Source organism: Muscardinus avellanarius (assembly GCF_963383645.1).
Source record: "Muscardinus avellanarius genome assembly, chromosome: 3".
NCBI classification, from domain to species: Eukaryota; Metazoa; Chordata; class Mammalia; order Rodentia; family Gliridae; genus Muscardinus; species Muscardinus avellanarius.
Window position 1 is genome coordinate 36,403,003 of NC_137788.1, and position 19,937 is coordinate 36,422,939.

General features: G+C 47.2%; 1 protein-coding gene across 1 annotated transcript; it reads left to right on the forward strand.

Moving 5' to 3' along the window:
* Positions 1-2,324: 2,324 nt before the first annotated feature.
* MPL (MPL proto-oncogene, thrombopoietin receptor) lies at positions 2,325-19,473 on the forward strand (the record flags this gene model as incomplete). The annotated part of the gene is given in 13 exon segments (XM_080693346.1): positions 2,325-2,403; positions 2,545-2,677; positions 2,973-3,151; positions 3,978-4,256; positions 4,259-4,275; positions 4,643-4,805; positions 6,396-6,522; positions 13,367-13,551; positions 13,950-14,092; positions 16,440-16,599; positions 16,677-16,773; positions 18,973-19,060; positions 19,219-19,473. Coding segments are annotated over 13 exon segments (1,905 nt in total).
* Between the last annotated feature and the right edge of the window lie 464 nt (positions 19,474-19,937).

Here is a 19,937-nt window from a genome sequence, read left to right on the forward strand (position 1 = left end):
TCCAATAGAAAAACTGAGGCCCAGTGAGCTGGGCTGGACCATAAAGAGCCATCAACTCTTTAACCAAAGTGAGAAGACCTACATGGCCTCTTTTCCCCTAGTCCTATCTCAGATTCTGCTTGATTTTCTAAAGATGTAAAGGACTGGGAATGGCAGCTTGTTCTAGCTGTGTGGGAGTAGATGAAAATGACAGGGACAGGTAGCTGGACGCCCTCCCATGGAGGACAAGAAAGCCCTCATCTTAACTCTGACAGTCACAGACAAGACCCCTATGGGCTCTGCACCCTTGACCATTCTTACACTGCTTTCCTGTAGAAGCCACAGGACCTGGTGTGGACTTGGATACAAGAGTAAACGGGGAATGAAGATCTGAGGACACCTTCACTAGATGCCCAGTAGGCCTATGGGAGGAGATTCAGAACATAAGAAAGGGGAACTCCGGAAGCCATGTGAGAGTTCTGTTGGGAAATATTTGAAAAGAGTCAGATAGAGAATCCTACTCAGGATTCTGCCATTTTTATCCTGCCATTTTTATCTAGTCTTTCGGATAAAAATGACAGATGTTGAGAAATCCAGATTCTCTATAAAGGACTAAGCAAGGACACCTAGGAACAGCAAGATTTGAGAGAAAAAGAAACCACAGAAAGAAACTAAGAGGAATGATACAGAAGGTAGGAGGAAGCCAGGAGAAAGTGACATTGTAGAACCCAAGGAAAAAGAATACTGTATGTTGCAGAAAGTTTGAGTTTGATGAAGATTGAGACAAGAGTCAAAATGAGGTTATTGAGGCTGGTAGAGAACAAAGCAAAGAGGGGATGAGGCACAAGTAGGCAGGCCCAGGCCAGGCAGGGCCTTGTGTGACATAGAAGGTTATGTAAATTGCATTCTAAGTACAATGGGAAGTCTTTGGGGGATTTTAAGAAGGGAGCAGAGCCATCTATGTGCATGTTAAACATATCAGCCTGAAGCCGGCTATGGTGATGCACATTTGTAATCTCAGCATCTGGGAAACTGAGACAGGAGGATAATGGTTTGCGGGCAGCCTCAACTACTTATGAGGCCCTTTGCAACTCAGTGAGACCCTGTTTCCAAATAAAGAATAAAAAATAGGGCTGAGTGTAGCTTGGAGGTAGAATGCCCCTGGGTTCCATCCCCAGTACCACACACACACACACACACACACACACACACACACACACACACACACTATATATATATATATATATATATATGTATATATATGTATGTATATGTATATATGTATATATGTATATGTATCTATATAGTCTGTTATGTGGAAGATAAAAGGAGTAAGAGCAGAGTCAGGGACACCAGTTAGAAAGCTATTGGAAGCTGAACATGGTGGTAAACACTTATAATCCCAGTAAGTACTTGGGGCCTAAGACAGGAGGATCACAAGTTCAAAGCCAGCCTCAGCAACTTAGTGAGGCTTTTAGCAACTTAATGAGACCCTGTTTCCAAATAAAAAATAAAATAGGATTAGGGGTATAGCCGGGAGGTAGAATGCCCTTGGGTTCCATCCCTAGCAACACACACACACACACACACACACACACACGAGAGAAAGCGTGCAATCAGAGTGCTGATTTTTGGGGGTTTGATCAACTGGGTAGATGAAGGTGCCACTTACAAAGGTGGGCAAGACTAGGAAAACAAAAGTTTAGGCGTGGGAACCAGAATCAAGAGGAGTTGTTTGTGTTTTATTTTGTTTTTGGTACTGGAGATTGAACCCAGGGTGGTTCTATTTCTGAGCGACACCTCCAGCCCTTTTTGTTCTTTATTTGGAAACAGGGTCTCACTAAATTGCTGAGACTGACCTCAAACCTGTGACCCTCCTATCTCAGTATCAAAAGTACTGGATTACAGGTGTGCTCCACCACATCTTCATAATGGAAATAAGACTATTATGAAGTCCGGCTGAGTCAATAGATACAAAGTGCTTAACCCATGTTGCTTGGTAGGTGCTGGCTTCTAGGTGACAGTATGCCCTTCTATAACAGTTAACACAGGCATGCACTAGGGTTTATTCTCCTTTTTGTACTCAAATACATACCCCCCATTTCCCTCCCACCAAGAGGCCTATGTCCTATCTTTCAAATTCCTCCTACCCTCCTGCCCACTCCCCCTCCCCAGACCCATGGCCCCCGTGTGGTCTGGATGGGCCCCAGCAGGGCAGGGGCAGGGACAGGGACAGGACGTGGGGCTGTATCTGACAGGAACCTGAGGGGCTGGCCCGGGAGGGGATTGGGGCCCGGTTTCCTGAAGGGAGGATGGGCTAGGGCAGGCACACAGTGCCGGAGAAGATGCCCTCCTGGGCCCTCTTGGTGATCACCTCCTGCCTCCTCCTGGCCCTCCCAAATCTGGCACAAGTCACCAGCCAAGGTGAGGAGTATAGCAGGGGGAGGTCAGCTATGCCCAGGAGGAGGAAGCCCTGGGAGGGCATGTGGGCGGAAGGCCCCCACTGGTCCCTGACTCTCCAGTGCCTGGAAGGACCCCAAGCCCAACTCACCAGCTGTTCCTCAGATGTCTCCTCACTGGCCTTGGACTCAGAGCCCCTCAACTGTTTCTCTCGAACATTTGAGGACCTCACTTGCTTCTGGGAAGAGGAAGAAAGTGCACCCAGTGGGACATATCAGCTGCTGTACGCCTACCCAAAGTAGGTACTGGGCTGGGCCCACTCCCTGGATATTTGTCCTTATCCTTAGCTCGGCCAAGGCCACTCTCATAGCTTCCCTATCTTTGGTCCTATCAGAGGATCACTTCAAATATATGTCCCAAGTATCCACTTTATGGAAAGCCCAGCTCAAGTCCCTATATAACCCCCAGGGCCATCTATCTCTAGCAGTGAGAAGAATGGCAGTAATGGGATCAGACATTGGGCATGGGCCCAGGCCGGGTCCTCAGGGCTGAGCGTAGTGGCTGTGTAGGTGGGACCTCTCCTATGCCAACAGAGAGAAGCCCCGCGCCTGCCCTCTGAGCTCGCAGAGTGTGCCACCCTTTGGGACCCGATACGTGTGCCAGTTTCCAGCCCAGGATGAAGTACGCCTCTTCTTTCCACTGCACCTCTGGGTGAAGAATGTGTTCCTAGACCAGAATGTGACCCAGCGGATACTCTTTGTGGACAGTGTAGGTAAGGGTGTCTCTGTCACCCTGCCCCCTCCATTCGCTACCTGCATCCCAGCTCCTAGAGTCAGACTTGTTTGTCATCTTCCAGGACAACATGTGTGCCCCTCACCACCAGACCCCCAGAGGCAACTCAAGACCTGTAATCATTCCTGCCAGTCTTGGCATCCAAAGCCAGGCTATCCCACAAATAATTTTGCACCAGACACCCTGGTCCACCCCCATCCTTAATGTATTCTCTTACCCACTCAACAGTTACGGAATACCTGCCATGTGCCAGGCACTGTGCCACACCTGTAAAACCAGAGTTTGGGAGGCTGAGACAGAAGGATCCCAGGTTCAAGACCAGCCTTAGCAGCTTAATAAGACCTTGTCTCAAAATTAGTAGCAATAATAACAATAATAAAGGTTGGAGGTATAGCTCAGAGGTAGAAGTCCCTGGGTTTTGTTTTTGTTTTGTTTTGTTTTTTTGTCTCCGAGTATGACAGAGAGCGAGAACGAGAGAGAGAGAGAGAGAGAGAGAGAGAGAGAGAGAGAAACAGACAGACAGACAGAGACAGAGACAGACAGACAGAGAGAGACAGAGACCCCTGTTTTCAAGGAGCACAGCGTCCAGCAAACCATCACACTACACGAGGTCACTATTGTCATGAGGGAAGGACAGTATAAAGCGCCTTCCTGCCTGCCCTGCCCTCCAGGAGAGGAACAGCCTGTGATCCTTCTGAACCCAGAGGCTACCCCTAGGTTGGCCCCCAGAACCCCTCTCTATAGCCCACGGGTTGAACCACAGAATGTGGCACACAGACTTCGAGTGCTCCTTGTCTCGCCCACAGGCCTGCCGACTCCCCCCAATATCATCAAGGCTGTGGGTGGGAGCCAGCCAGGGGAACTTCAGATCCATTGGGAGGCCCCAGTTCCAGAATTCAGTAATTTTCTGAGGCACGAACTCCGCTATGGTCCCACGGATTCCAGAAACTCCACTGTCTCCACGGTGATACAGCTGCTCTCCACAGAAACCTGCTGTCCCGCACTGCAGAGGCTGATCCCAGCCTCCTCTCTGGACCAACCTCCATGTGCTCAGCCTACAGTACTCCAACAGGTTGGACCAACGCAGCCTCCCCAACAGGAAAAGTATTCTAACCTTCTTCTGCTCCTCCTCCTATCCCCTACCCTCGATTTTGTTTCAGGAAATGACAGGCCATACTTGGGAATTCTAGATGGGGTTGGTCCTTTGGGAGTTAGTTAGACTTCAGTTAGCCCTCAGGAGCCCTATCTGTTTAGGGGCCTCCCACTTTGGCTCATTCACACTGACAAAGTTCAAGCCAGGAGATTTCCCTAAAAATGCCTAAAACCCAGTGACCTGGCCCCGGTCTGTGTGCTTACTATCCAGTGAGGAGTTGGGCTCTGCACAGAGGTACTGTAAGGCTTCACATGTAAAGGACAGACTGCCCAGGCTGAGAGGCAGCCTAGGCTCTGATACTGGGATTCTCCTCCCAAGGCTCCAGCTCTGGCAGTGAAGGATGGAAGCTGCCTCATTTCCGGCCTCCAGCCTGGCAACTCCTACTGGCTCCAGTTGCGCAGCCAACCTGATGGGGTCTCCCTTCGGGGATCCTGGGGATCCTGGTCCTTCCCTGTGACCGTGGACTTGCCCGGGGATGCAGGTGGGTCAACAAAGGAAGGAGAAGATGGGGGGGGGGAGACTTAAAAAAAAATTAAGCCAGGTATGGTAGCACACACTCGTGATCCCAAGTATTTGGGAGGTTGAGACCGGAGGATCGCAGTTCACAGACAGCCTCAGCTACTTAGTGAGGCTCTCTGCAACTTAGTGAGACCCTGTTTCAAAATAAAGAATAAAAAATGGGGCAGGGGGTGTAGCTTGGAGATCGAATGCCCCTGGGTTCCATCCCCAGACCCCGCCCCCCCCCAAAAAAAATTAGATCTCTAGGGAGGCTTGGGCTGAATATGGAGACTCTGGGAACCATGGTTCTTCCTGATGACCTCAAATTTGCCATTGCATAGGACAAAATGCATTCAGGGAGAGAAGAGAGCATAGGGTAGATGCTCTGTGTATAAAAATTATATGGATAAGCCAGGTGGGGCGGCTCATGCCTGCAATCCCAGTACTAGGGAGGCTGATACAGTAGGATTATAGGTTTAAGGCAAGCTTCAGCAACTTAGCAAGACCCTGTTTCAGAACCTGGAGGCAGAACACCCCAGGTTCAATCCCCAGTGCCACCCAAAAAAAAATCATATCTGGATACTCTGTATAAAAGGAGCACATAAGCCAGATGTGGTGGCACATGCTTGCAATCTCAGCATTTGGGAGACTAAAACAGGAGGATTGCAGTTTACAGACAGCCTCAGCTACTTAGTGAGGCCCTTTGCAACTCGGTGAGACCTGTTTCAAAATAAAGAGTAAAAAATAGGGCAGGGGGTGTAGCTTGGAGATCGAATGCCCCTGGGTTCCATCCCCAGACCCCGCCCCCCCCCAAAAAAAAAATTAGATCTCTAGGGAGGCTTGGGCTGAATATGGAGACTCTGGGAACCATGGTTCTTCCTGATGACCTCAAATTTGCCATTGCATAGGACAAAATGCATTCAGGGAGAGAAGAGAGCATAGGGTAGATGCTCTGTGTATAAAAATTATATGGATAAGCCAGGTGGGGCGGCTCATGCCTGCAATCCCAGTACTAGGGAGGCTGATACAGTAGGATTATAGGTTTAAGGCAAGCTTCAGCAACTTAGCAAGACCCTGTTTCAGAACCTGGAGGCAGAACACCCCAGGTTCAATCCCCAGTGCCACCCAAAAAAAAATCATATCTGGATACTCTGTATAAAAGGAGCACATAAGCCAGATGTGGTGGCACATGCTTGCAATCTCAGCATTTGGGAGACTAAAACAGGAGGATTGCAGTTTACAGACAGCCTCAGCTACTTAGTGAGGCCCTTTGCAACTCGGTGAGACCTGTTTCAAAATAAAGAGTAAAAAATAGGGCTGGAAGGTAGAATGCCCCTGGGTTCCATCCCCAATACCACAAAAAAGAAAAAAGAAAAAAAGAAAAGGGGCACATGGCCCTGATGGGACTTTTTTTTTTAACTAGGGATTGAATTTAGGGGCATCCTACTTCTGAGCTACACCTCTAGCCCTATTTTTATTCTTTTTATTTTTCAACAGGGTCTCACTAGGTTGATGACAGTTTTCACTACAGGGTACGCCACCATGCACAGCTTTTTTTTTTTTTTAACCTCAGTGGCAATTGGACTGCAATGCTTTACCTTGGATCTGAAGAATGTTACCTGTCAGTGGCAGCAAAAAGGGCATACAAGCTCTCAAGGCTTTTTCTACCACAGCAGGACATGGTGCTGCCCCAGAGACAGGTAAGAGTTATACTGTTGATTGAGTTGAATGCCATGTAAGAGAGGCACAGACTGTTAGACAAGAGGAAAAGATTTCCCTTAGCCCGTGTCACTCTCCCCTCCCACACCAGTGTCCATCTCCTATTCTCCATTCTCCCATCCTCCAGTGAGTGTTTTGTCTTCCCAACCTCTCTCCATTCCCCCTTGGAATGCCTTGATTTAGGTCAGCCTTCCCCGTGTCACCTGGCCATTGCAGCAGCCTAGGGTCTCAGCAACCTCCAACTTATTCCCCATGCTATGGACTGAGGGACCTTGGTTACGCTCATTCATTGCATGGTCTTTGTAAAGCTCTAACTTGCTTGGCCTCCCCTTACTCAGGTATATATTGCAATTTCCCATGATCTGTGATCTATTAAATCCATACAAAACTTAGGTTGGCTTTCCAGGACTTCCACCACACATCTCAATAATCCTCCATCCTCTCTGAATATAATCAATAGGCCAAGTTTTATTGGTTTTTTTCTATTAAACATCCCTAGAATTTTTTGCCATTACCCTGGGACAACCAGGGCTACTGGAAAGACCTATCAACTGGCCATCTCCAGATCATTCTCTGCATAGGAGCTGGAGTCATCTTTTAAAAGTGTGAAAATGAAGGCCTCAGATGCAGCTCAGTGGTGGAGAGCTTGTCTAGTATTTACAAGGGAGCTCAGGGTTGAACTCTAGCAGAGAGGAAGGAAGGGAGGAGGAAAGGAAGGCAGGACACAACATTTCCTATTTTCAGATCTTTGATACCAGAGCCAGGAGTGGTGATGCACACTTATAATTCTAGAACTTTGGAGAGTAAGACAGGAGGAACACAGGTTCAAGGCCAGCCTCAGCAACTTAGTGAGACACTGTTTCAAAATAAAAATAATAAAATAGGGCCAAGGGTCTAGCTCAGAGGTAGAAGGTCCCTATTTTCAATCCCTAGTACCAAAAAAAAAAAAAAAAAAAAAAAAAAAAAAAAACTTTGACAGCAGGCTAGGAATATAGCTCTGCAGTGGGGTACTAATCAGCATGCATGAGGCCCTGGGCTCCATTCCCAGTATCACACACACACACACACACACACACACACACACACACACACACACAGTCTATTAAAATATCACAAAGAAAAGTCTATCATGGCCTCATAAAGTTCTAAAAGACTCAGGTCCTACCTGTGCTTCCAGCTCCCTCTAATCCCATGCTGCCCTTTGCTCTCTGTCCACACGGGCCTTTTGCAGTTCCCTCCCATCCTCTGCTCTGGGTCTGTGCATTTGGTGTTTATCAGTTCTTCCATCATTACTTAGCTTCTGCTTATCCTCAGCCCTCAGGGAACCCCCCTTCCTTATTAGATTCAACAGCACAATTGCACATTCTTGTTGTGCCATGTAACTCTCCTTCTTATACTTATCATGGTTACAATTTTAACATTTACACTTGATAGGATTATTTGGTTGATTAAAATAATTCTCTCTCAAAACTCCAGTTGAGAAAGGTTGATTGTGACTCTATATGACCCATGAGTACAAAGTCAACATCCATTTTTACTCACCAATATATTCTCACCTACCCTTATACCTAGAACACAGTAGATGCTCATTAAAAAAAAAATCAGTGCTGGTCTTGGTGGTGCACACTCGTGATGCCAGTACTTGGGAGGCTAAGACAGGAAGCTCACAGGTTTACAAGTTCACAGCTGACCTCAGCTACTTAATGAGGCCCTCTGCCACTTAATGAGACCCTATTTCAAAATAAAGAATAAGAAATAGGACTGGGGGTGGAGCTTGGAGGTAGAATGCAATATCCATTACCACAAAAAAAAAAATCAACGAATAAATAATAAAAGCCACTATTGACAGTTTCAATATATTCTTTAATTTTTTCTATGCAATTATGTCTGTCTATATACATTTAATTTTAAAACATAAATTGAATTGCTCTTTTTTTATGGTACTGGGGTTCCTGGGAACCCTTCTACCTACGGGCTACACTCCCAGCTCCCAGACCTATTTTTTTTTTATACTTTTTAAATTTGGAAACAGGGTCTCTTAAGCCAGAGCTTTGAACCTGCGCGATCCTCCTGTCTCTGCCTCCCAAACGCGGGGGGATTACAAGCATGCGCCACCATGCCTGGCTGAATTGCATTTTCTGTATGGTTTGATTTTTATTTTTGAGATCCGGGGATTCAAACCCAGAGCCTTAAACATGCTAGGCAAATGCTCTTTTGTTAATTCACTTTTTCTTCAGTATGCATTTTGGAGCTCATTACAAAAAGAGGTTACTCAACTTAGTGAGATCCTTTTCAAAATAAAGAATGAAAGCCAGGCATGGTGGTGCACGCTTGTAATCCCAGCATTCGGGAGGCTGAGACGGGAGGATCACAATTTGTGTACAGCTTCAGCTACTTAGTCCCTTTGCAACTCAGTGAGACCCTGTTTCAAAAATTAAAGAATAAAAAATAGGGCTGGGGGTGTTGCTCGGAGGTAGAATGCCTCTGTGTTCAACACCCATTACTGCAAAAACAAACAGACAGCAAAAAACTCAAACAAAAAGAAGTTACTCATTCATTTTACGAGCTGCACAGATTCCTATAGTATAGAAATGTCATGCATGGATTAAAAGGCGACAAAACTGAAGTCATCATTTCCTCTACCAAAACCTGACTTAGGCCAGGCACAGCAGTGCCTGCCAGTAATCCCAATGATTTGGGAGGATGAAGCAGGAATATCACAAGCTTCAAGTCCAGCCTAGGTAACTCAGCAAGACCTTGTCTCAAATAAAATATAAAAAGGATGGAGGTATAGTTCAGAGGTAGAGTGCCCCTGAGTTCAATACCCAGTACCACACACACACAAAAAATGTTGTCTTTTCTCATGATTGTCCTCTTTCCTTGAACTTGATTTTCCAGGCATGAAACCAAGAAATTGCTCTGGACTTCCCCTCTTCCTGCACCCTCCAGGTCCAATAAGAAATAGTTTTATCACTCCTAATTCTTTTTTTTTTTTTTTTTTTTTTGCGGGTCTAAGGATGGAACCCAGGGGCATTTGACCTCCGAGCCACATCCCCTGCCCTATTTTTTTATTCTTTATTTTGAAACAGGGTCTTACTAAGTTGCGGAGGGCCTCACTAAGTAGCCGAGGCTGTCCGCGAACCGCGATCCTCCAGTTTCAGCCTCCCGAATGCTGGGATTACAATTGTGCACCACTACGCCTGGCTTATCACTCCTAATTCTTCAATATCTCTTTCTCTCTCCATCCCCCCCGCCACCACCCTATTTTCAGACCTTTATCACTTTGCACATGAAAAACCACAACAGTGTCCTAATGGATTTCTCTGCTTCTATTCCCCTCACAAGTCCTTTCTATAAACTGCAGTTAGAGTGATCTTCAGAAGTACAATGGTAATGACACTTCCCTACTTTCCTGTTAAAAATCCTTAAATGTCTCCAATAGTCAGCAAAAGATTAAATTCAAGCTTCTTAGAAAGGTCACATGATCATCCATGGCACGGTCTGCAGGCTTACATTTACCATATACCACCCAGACTCTCTACCTAAGATTGGTCCACACCTTGTAGGATTTCCCCCTAAGCACCCTACTCTCTTATCAGTGCACAGTGCACAAATGGGATTCCCAGCTGTCCCTTTTCCTTAGCTTATTTATAGTCCAAGACTTGGCTAAATACTTGCTTAGCCAGGAAGCATTACCCAACCCTCTGCTCTGGACTAGGTGCTCCTCCTGAGTGCTCTCAAGGCAGCCTGTGCACATCACAGAAAAACAGCACTTTGCTTTTCTGTCTCTCCCACTGAAACCAGAGCTCCCTGGTCAGGAGTGGTGGTGCGCACTTGTAACCCCAGCATTCGGGAGGCTGAGACAGGAGGATCGCGGTTTGTGGACAGCCTCAGCTACTTAGTGAGGCCCTCTGCAACTTAGAGAGATCCTATTTCAAAATAAAAATACCAAATAGGGCAGGAGATGTAGTTCAGAGGTCAAATGCCCCTGGGTTCCATCCCCAGACCCAGAAAAGAAAAGAAAAGAAAAGAAAAGAAAAGAAAAGAAAAGAAAAAGAGAGAGAGAGAGAGAGAGAGAGAGAGAGAGAGAGAGAGAGAGAGAGAGAGAGAGCGCTCCCTGAAGATTATTCCTCCAGGGGCTCATAGGACCTAGCATGATGCCTTGCACATAGGGGTCAATTGTTTGTTAAATTGTTAAATAAATAAGTAAGCCAGGCATGGTGGTGAATACTTGTAATCCCAGTATTTGGGAGGCTGAAACAGAAGGATCACAGTTTCATAGCCAGCCTCAGCTACTTAGTGAGGCCCTCTGCAACTTAGTGAAATCCTGTTTCAAAATAAAGGATGAGGCTGGTCGTGGTGGCGCATGCTTGTGATCCCCGTGCTTGGGAGGCGAAGACAGGAGGATCGCGCAGGTTCAAAGCCAGGTGTGCTGACTTAAGAGACCCTGTTTCCAAATAAAAAAGTTTAAAAATAGGTCTGGGAGTGTAGCCCGGAGGTAGAAGGGTTTCCAGGAATCCCAGTACCACCAATAAATAAATAAATAGATAGATAGATAGATAGATAGATAGATAGATAAAATAAAGGATAAAAATAGGGCTGGGCGTGTAAAGAGGTAGAATGCCCCTGAGTTCCATCCTCAGTACCAATCAATCAATCAATAAATGAGTAAACATATAAATGCACTAAGTTATAATTTTAGTGATGGAGAGTCACTGGGGGATTATAGTCAGGAAGGAGACATGATTCATTTGCTCAATAAACAATTATTGTTGCAGTAACTATGTGTCAGATTCTGGAAGTAGAATGACAGATAAAATGGGAAAGGCACAAAGGCTGGAGAAGTAGCTCAGTGGCAGGATGCTTGCAGAGGGATGGGGAGAGCTGCTAGGGAGGTAAAAGCACCCTCACCTCCCGCAGGAAGGTAACAGGTAAGCTGGGATCTACATAGCTCACAAAAAGGAATGAGTCATGTGAGGACAGAGTCAGAGCTCTCCAGGGCAGAGGCAAACGCAGACAGCGCAGTTGGCATGTGGGTGGCAGAGGGAAGGCCATGTCAATGAAGGGGGAGAAGCTGCATGAGAATCACAGGAGATGAGAATGGTCTGGCAAGGAGGAACTGATCAGAGTCCTGCAGGCTCCGGTGTGGAGCCTGGATTTTGTGCCAAGTAGGATGAGGAGCCACTGAAGGATTTTAAGAAGGCTGGAGTTGTCACTCAGAGTAGAATGCCCCTGGATTTCAATCCCATGTACCAAAATAAATAATAAATGTATGTTTCTCTGTAAAATCATAAGAGTGGAAGCAAGATCACCAGTTAGAAATTTGCCTTAGTCCATGCAAGAGATAATGGTGGGTTCACTTTATGCAGCAGCGCTAACGATGAAAATAGACTGTGATACATTCTGGACATCTGATCCATATTTTTAAAAGAAAATTCTGGTAACTATAGGGAGAATAAATTGGAGGTAACAGAGAAAATGGAGGCAGAAAAGACAATTAGGAGGTGGTCATAATAATATACTAGTAAAATAACCTGTAGGGATAAATAAGAAGCTGTTGTATGAGAACAAATAAAAATAAAAATAAGTCGGACATGGTGGCGCACATCTGTAATCCTCAGACATGGGAGGCTGAGACAGGAGGATCACACTGGTTCAAAGCCAGCCTCAGCTACTTAGTGAGGCTCTAAGCAACTTAGTGAGACCCTGCTTTCAAATAAAATATAAAATAGGGCTAGGAGTATAGCCCAGAGGTAGAAAGCCTCTGGGTTCCATACCCAGTACCACCAAAATAAATAAATAAATAAAATAAAAAGATGTTGCTCTCCAGAAAGATGAAGGCTCTTTGATCTTTGAAAGAATCCTGGGAGGTGGGCATCAACTCATTTGATAAGTGGAAGAAAATCAGGGAAGAGAGAAATAATTTGCCCTAAGCTATAGTTTGGCAGATAAGACCTAAAATCTATAGGCCTTTCTTTCTTTTTTTCCTTCCTTCTTTCTTTCTTTCTTTCTTTCTTTCTCTCTCTCTCTCTCTCTCTCTCTCTCTCTCTCTCTCTTTCTCTTTTCATTTCTTTTTTCTTTTCTATTTTTGTGGTACTGGGGATGGAACTCAGGGGCATACTACCTCTGAGCGTCACCCTCAGCCCTATTTTTTATTCTTTATTTTGAAACAGGGTCTCACTGAGTTGCAAAGGGCCTCACTAAGTAGCTGAGGCTGGCCATGAACCACGATCCCTCTTCCAGTCTCAGCCTCCCAAATGTCTACCACCACACCCAGCTCGTTCGTTCTTTCTTTCTTTCTTTCTTTCTTTCTTTCTTTCTTTCTTTCTTTCTTGGTATTAGGAACTGGACCCAAGGGCATTTTATCTCTGAGATCTTTTTATTTTTATTTTGTTTTGTTTATTTATTTATTCATTCATTTACTCTGTGTGTGTGTGTGTGTGTGTGTGTGTGTGTGTGTGTTGTGTGTGTGTGTGTGTGTTTTGACAGGGATTGAACCCAGGGACAGTCTACCTCTGAGATATACCCCCAGCCCCCCCCCCTTTTTTTTTTCCTTTTTGAAACAGGGTCTTGCTAGGTTGATGCATGTCTCGCTACTTGCTGAGGCTGTCCTTGAACCTGCAATCCTGTCTCAGCCTCCCAAGGACTGGGATTACAGGCATGTGCTACCATGTCTGACAACTATTCTGTTTTCACACATCATGCTATCTTTCCTCTAGGAAAGTGGCTGACAGAGGGAAAGCTCTGGAGGCCCATCCAAGGGAGGATCAGATTCTAAGATGAGAACTTAGACCTAATTCAGTGGCTCTATGGACTGGCTCTTAGGGACCCCCTCTGGGAGAAGTGTGAAGAGGAGAAGGAAACAAATCCAGGATTACAGCCCCCTCAGTTCTCCCGCTGCCGCTTCAAGTCACGAAATGACAGTGTTATTCACATCCTTGTAGAGGCGACCACAGTCCAGGGTGCCATTCACAGCTACCTGGGTTCTCCTTTCTGGATCCACCAGGCTGGTAAGAACTTTCTTCCCCAGTCCTCCTGTACAGCTCCCATGCTCCCTGAAGCTGACCCTATGCCCAGGACCCTATTCACAATTGACATCTTTAACTCATGTCCATGGTGGCATGATGCATCATGCCCAGAAGGGCTTAAACAGTCCTGCTCGAGCCGGGCGTGGTAGTGCACGCTTGTAATCCCCGCGCTTGGGAGGCTGAGACAGGAGGATCGTGCTGGTTCAGAGCCAGCCTCACTGGCTTAAGAGACCCTGTTTCCACATAAAGTTAAAAAAAAAAAAAAATAGGTCTGTAGCCCGTGGGAGTATAGCCCGGAGGTAGAAGGGCTTCCAGGAACCCCAGTACCACCACCACCAAAAAAAAAAAAAAAAAAAACCGTCCTGCTCAAATCCTTGCAGTGCTCATCCCCACCCCAAACCTGCACTGGAAGGAGATCTCTAGCGGGCAGCTGAAATTGGAGTGGCAGCACCCATCAATCTGGGCAGCCCAAGAGACCTGCTACCAGCTTCGATACACAGGAGAAGGCCATCAGGACTGGAAGGTATAGTCACACAACAAATACCTGTGGGCCACTACATAGGGTATTCCTGAGGGGTACCATGTTTCTTATCAGAGGGTCTGTGACCATGTATCCACTCTGGGCTTGACTACTTTTATCTGATTTAACTAGTATGCTATTTTTTGTAGTACTGGGGATTGAACCCAGGGGCATTCTACGTCAGAGCTATACCCCTAACCCTATTTTATTCTTCATTTTGAAACAAGGCCTCACAAGTTGCTGAGGCTGGCCGAGAACCTGCAGTCCTCTAACTGATATCTTACACTTTCTTGGGTATTTGACGCTACTGGCTACTCCCACTTAAAAAAATTTCTCTTCCCTTTGCCTTTGGGATACCAGTCTCCCTGTCTCTCTTCTTACCTCTCTTACTGAATTCTCTCTCTCCTTTCCTGGATCCGCCTTCCCACTCTTCCACAACAGGCTGTGTTTCCTGAGTCTCATCCTAGGCTCTTGGCTCTCTCCTCGCCTCTCCTCTCCTTTTCTCTCTTTGTATAGATATTCTCCCTAGGTCAGTGCTTCAACCCCGTGGTTTTAATGACTACATAAATCCCCCAGTTTTAACATTCCAAACCCCATATGGAAAGGAACTTAAGAACCACAGGCAGATGGGCATGGTGGTAGATGGCTGTAATCCCAGTACTTGGGAGACTGAGACAAGGAGGATCCCAGATTCAAGAGCATCCTCAGCAACATAGCAAGAGCTTCCGCTCTGTTTCAAAACAGATGTAGCTCAGAGGTATAATGACTGTAATCCCAGTACTTGGGAGACTAAGACAGAGGATCCCAGGTTCGAGGGCAGCCTCGGCAATGTAGCAAGGCTCTCAGAAAACTAGCAAGACCCTGTTTCAAAATGAAAAAATAAACTAAGGCTGGGGTGTAGCTCAAAGGTAGAACACCCCTGGGTTCAAAGGTAGAACACCCCTGGGTTCAATCCTCAATACAAAAAAAAAAAAAAAAAACCAGTTAAAAAGGGACCATAAGCAAATTATCTAAACTTCTAAATTTTTGAAGTCTACTTTTGAGGTCTCTGTTTCTTCATTAGTGAAATGGGATACACCAACTACCTTGTACATTTTGAAATTTATTTTTTTGAAGATTTAAAGAAGTTTATTAAAAAGATAGAAATACAGAAAATAGTTACAGCCCGATGCCAAAATGGCATGAGGGGGGAGGGTAGCCCGGGCCAACTCACCACTCCCCCTTATTTATTTTTATTTATTTATTTATTTATTTATTTATTTATTTATTTATTTATTTTGGTGGTACTTGGGTTCCTGGAAGCCCTTCTACCTCCGGGCTACACTCCCAGACCTATTTTTACATTTTTATTTGGAAACAGGGTCTCTTAAGCCAGCGTGCGTGGCTGGCTTCGAACCTGCGCGATCCTCCTGTCTCTGCCTCCCAAGAGTGGGGATTACAAGCGTGCGTCACCACGCCCGGCAGAGTGAAATTTAAATATATAAATACCTAGCAGAGTGTCTGGCAATATACATTAGTTAAATATTAGTTCATTTGTCAACTTGTATCCTCATTTAACACATGTACATCAACTTCTTACCAGACACCTCTTCCTAAACCTCAACCCTAAACAGTTCAGACTCTGTATCCAAAACTGAATCATCTTCCTCCATGAGTGTAGTTTGATTTCACCGAGGTATCGCTTACACACAATAAAGTGCACAAACCTTAAGTATACAACTAATTTTACATGTGTATAAACCCATGCAACTGTTACCAAGATCAAGATGCAAATTATCTCCAGCACCCCAGAACCTTCCCACTAAAGGTAAGCCCCATCCTTGTTATTACCACGGGTTCATTTGACTGTAGGTAACCTTCATAAAATAGGACCATCCAGAATTTCTTCTTCAAGCTTACTTCTCTCTTCCCTCCCTCTGACGATGGCACTCATCCTTTACCCTTATCCCTTTCCTCCCCTTATTAACAAGGTGAAAAATGTGCTAACACTCCTCAAATCCCTGCGAGCACCGTGCGAGCACTGCCTTTGCCTTCTCTTGGCCAGCCTGCTTCCCAGCCTTGCTTTGGGCCCACTGAACTAGGCTGTAACCCTAACCAGGCAGCTCAGTCAGCACTAAATCTCTGTGCTAGCGTCAGGACCGCAGCTCTGGGAAGGCAGGGTTGGGCGCCAGAGCGCGGACCCTGGCGCGGTTCACTGGCAAGGCGAGACCAGGCAGGGACCACAGCTCTCTGTCCCGAGCTCCATCCTCCATGTGTCCGCGGGGACGCGCATTTTCTGCTGGGAGGCTCTTGGTGGAGATTCAGCGCGGTGGGGTTTCGGTCAGAAAGACCCGCGTGCTTCTTCGCGCAGGTGCTGGAGCCGCCTCTCGGGGCCCGGGGAGGGACCTTGGAGCTGCGGCCACGATCTCGCTACCGCCTACAGCTGCGCGCCAGGCTCGACGGCCCCACCTACCGAGGCCCCTGGAGCGCCTGGTCCCGCCCGGCCCGCGTGGAGACCGCCTCCGAGACGGGTGAGGCGGGCGGGACCTGGAAGCGAGGGGCGGAGCGGGGCAGGGCCCGGCGAGGTCTGACGGTTTCTGTCCCCCAGCCTGGATCTCCTTGGTGACCGCTCTGCTCCTGCTGTTGGGTCTCAGCGCCCTCCTGGGTTTGCTGCTGCTGAGGTGGCAGTTTCCCGCGCACTACAGGTACTGCCTCCGCCAGGAAGGAGACGGGATATGAGCCCTGCGGGGCCAGAGGCCTCCAAATGAGCCTCCTGGGGTCACTCGATACCCTTGTTCTCTGGACCACCGCCCGTGCACACCTACGGCTTCAGCCTCTTCCTGCACGTCTCCCCTGAGCGCGGCACTCCCCTTACATCTAGCATGTCCACTATAGCGCACTCCAGCAGCCCACCTCCAGGCTGCTGCCTAAGTGATAGAGCCACTGTTCACCTCTGGCCCAACCCTGGGCACTTGGGAGCATCTCCCTCCCCACCCGGACCCCATCCAAGCAGTCAGCAGGTCTGGTCATTCCACCTATTAAACCTACTACAACAATGACTCTCTTTTTCTAGCTTTACAGATACCACCCACTGAAACAGAGCCTCTTCTCCCTCCCGTCTAGCCTCCACAGGCACCGGTATAGTCTTTCTAAAACATCCCACAAGAGCCTATCATTCCCCTCCTTAAATCCCTTCAGTAACTCCCCAGGATAGAGTCAGACTGCAGAATGACAAGCAAGGCTCTGCAAAATCTGTTCCCTGCCAACACCTCCACCCTCGTTTACGCTGTGCACCAGCCTGCCACACTGCTGGTCTCCTCCACAAGGCAGGCTGTTTTACTCAGTGCCTTTGCACATAGTGTCCCCTCTGCCTGGAATATCCTCCCTGGCTGACTCATACCCATTCATCTTTAGATAACCTTCTTCAGCTCTTAAGAAACCTTGCCCGAGTCCTCCCTCTTTGGCTGTTCTCTTGTGTTCCAATTTAGTCCCAAGAGCATTTAACTACATTTATTTATTTTTGTGGGGTGGTGGAGCTGAGGTTTGAACCCAGACCCTTGTGCATACTAAGCACACACTCTACCATAGAGCTATACCCCCCCAGCCCTGCATTTCTTTATATGTCTCCACCATTATACCCTACTTGGTCATTTTTAAGTCCTTAGCACAGTGTCTGCCAAGCATCAGGCCTTTAAATAAATGTTAGTAATGAATGACTCATGTATGTGGAAGCTGAGGAAAATGTGACTGGAAATTATAAACATGAAGGATAGAACCCATAGTACCCCAGTCCTCAGTTAGTGAAAATACCTGCTGATTCTTGAAGACTTCACCGGGAAGTCAGTTGCTCCAGGCAGTTTGGATGGTGTTCAGGTGGGCCAGGAGCCCTTCTTAGGAACTAATTTGTATTTCTCTTTGAACATGCCTCTCTCTGAACTTTTCATCTCCCTTGTGTAAGAGCAGACTTTGAATGTAGTCTCTATGAAGGTAGACAGGTCCAGCAAAAAAGTTGGAGAAGAGGGAGGTGGTGCTGCTAGACCAGGGATACTCAATCCCCCACCCCAGACCAGGTAAGTCACTTTTCTGCCCTTGAGCAGATAGGAGTGAGGACATGGAAGAGGCCAGAAATGTCCTTCCACATGGAAATATGAGGCTCTTGGGCTCGGGATGTAGTTCATTGGTATAGCAGTTGCCTAGTGTGTGCGAAACCCTGGGTTCAATCCCCAGAGCGAGGGGGGGAGGGAGGGAGGGAGGGAAAGAGAGAGAAAGAGAGAGAGAGAGAGACAGAGAGACAGAGAGAGACAGAGAGACAGGGAGACAGAGAGAGAGACAGAGAGACAGACAACGAGCGAGTTGGGAGTGTAGTTCAAAGGTAGGATGCCCCTGAGTTCAATCCCCAGTTTAAAAAAAAAATAGAGGAAATAGAGAGTGAGAAGGAAGGGAGAGATTATAATTTTAGACATGTAAAATACAATAATATACAATAAGTGAAGAGTCAAGTGCTATAAAGAAAATTGGAGCAGGAAATCGAGTGATGGAGAAGGGAGATGTTTTTAGACAGGGTAGTTAAGGAAGGTGTCTCCAGGAGGGTATTTGAGCAGAGAGCTAAATGAAGAGGAGGAATAAATGAATTGCATGTCCCAGTAGAGCCAAGAGCCCTTATGCCCAAACCAGGAAGCAGGAAGTGTGAGGAAGCTGGGCTCTACTGTGCACTCCCGGGCTGGCTTCCCTCTCCTGTCTCATGTTCTCCCACCACTCCGCCTCCACCTTACTGTGCAGCTGGACTCTGCCCCTGTCTCCCTGAGCCCCACTCCCCCGCCTCACTGCCTGCCCCACTCCAGTTCCCACCCCTCTCTCTCTGCTCGTTCCTACGACTCAGTCTCCTCCTCTTCCTTGTCTTCTAGGAGATTGAGGCATGCCCTTTGGCCCTCACTTCCAGATCTGCACCGGGTCCTAGGCCAGTACCTTAGGGATACTGCAGCCCTGAGTCTGGTAAGTGCCCCCCTCTCCCCTCCCCACCACCAATGACCCTTGGCCCCACAGTGCAGCTTGTTGGAGGTCCTTGCCCAGCAGTGTACTACTAGCCCAGTTCTCCTTCCCGCACAATCCCCCAATCTTCTCTAATCCAGTTCCTTTCTCATCTCTCCCAGCCCAAGGCTACAGTCTCAGATCCCTATGAAGAAGTGGAGCCCAGCCTCCTTGAAATCCTACCTACCTCCTCAGAGAGGCCTGCCTTGCCGAGTAGCTCCTCCCAAGCCCAGATGGACTACCGAGGACTGCAACCTTCTTGCCTGGGAACCCTGCCCCTGTCTGTGTGCCCACCCATGGCTGAGGCAGGGTCCTGCTGCACTACTCACATCGCCAACCATTCCTACCTACCGCTAAGCTGCTGGCAGCAGCCCTGAAGCTGGCTCCTTACTCTGGGAACCCTGGACAGATCTAGATCTCCCTGTGAACCTCCCTAACTCTGCCACCAACAGCTCGGACCTCAACCACCCCGTCTGCCTGCTCACCAGTTGGGCTTCTCAGCACTGGTCTTTCCAATACTGCTGCTGCCAAATCTAGGGCCTTTCTCCACAGTAGGCTCATTTGACTAAGTTCCTCTGACTTTTACCTTCTTTCTCTCTCCTCTTGAATGCCAAACTCCTTGAAAAGAGCCTGTACTTGCCCACTTTCCACTGACCCTTCAGAGGACTTCAATTAGTTCCTGTACAACCACTGTTTTGAAAGTGCCCCAAATTTACTTCTAGTCTTCTAATTACTAGATCCGACAGGATCTTGTTAACCGTCTATTTATTTGATCTCTCTGTGGCATTTGTTGCAGTTGAGCACCCAATTTGCCTTTAACTACTCTCCTACGTTGGCCTCC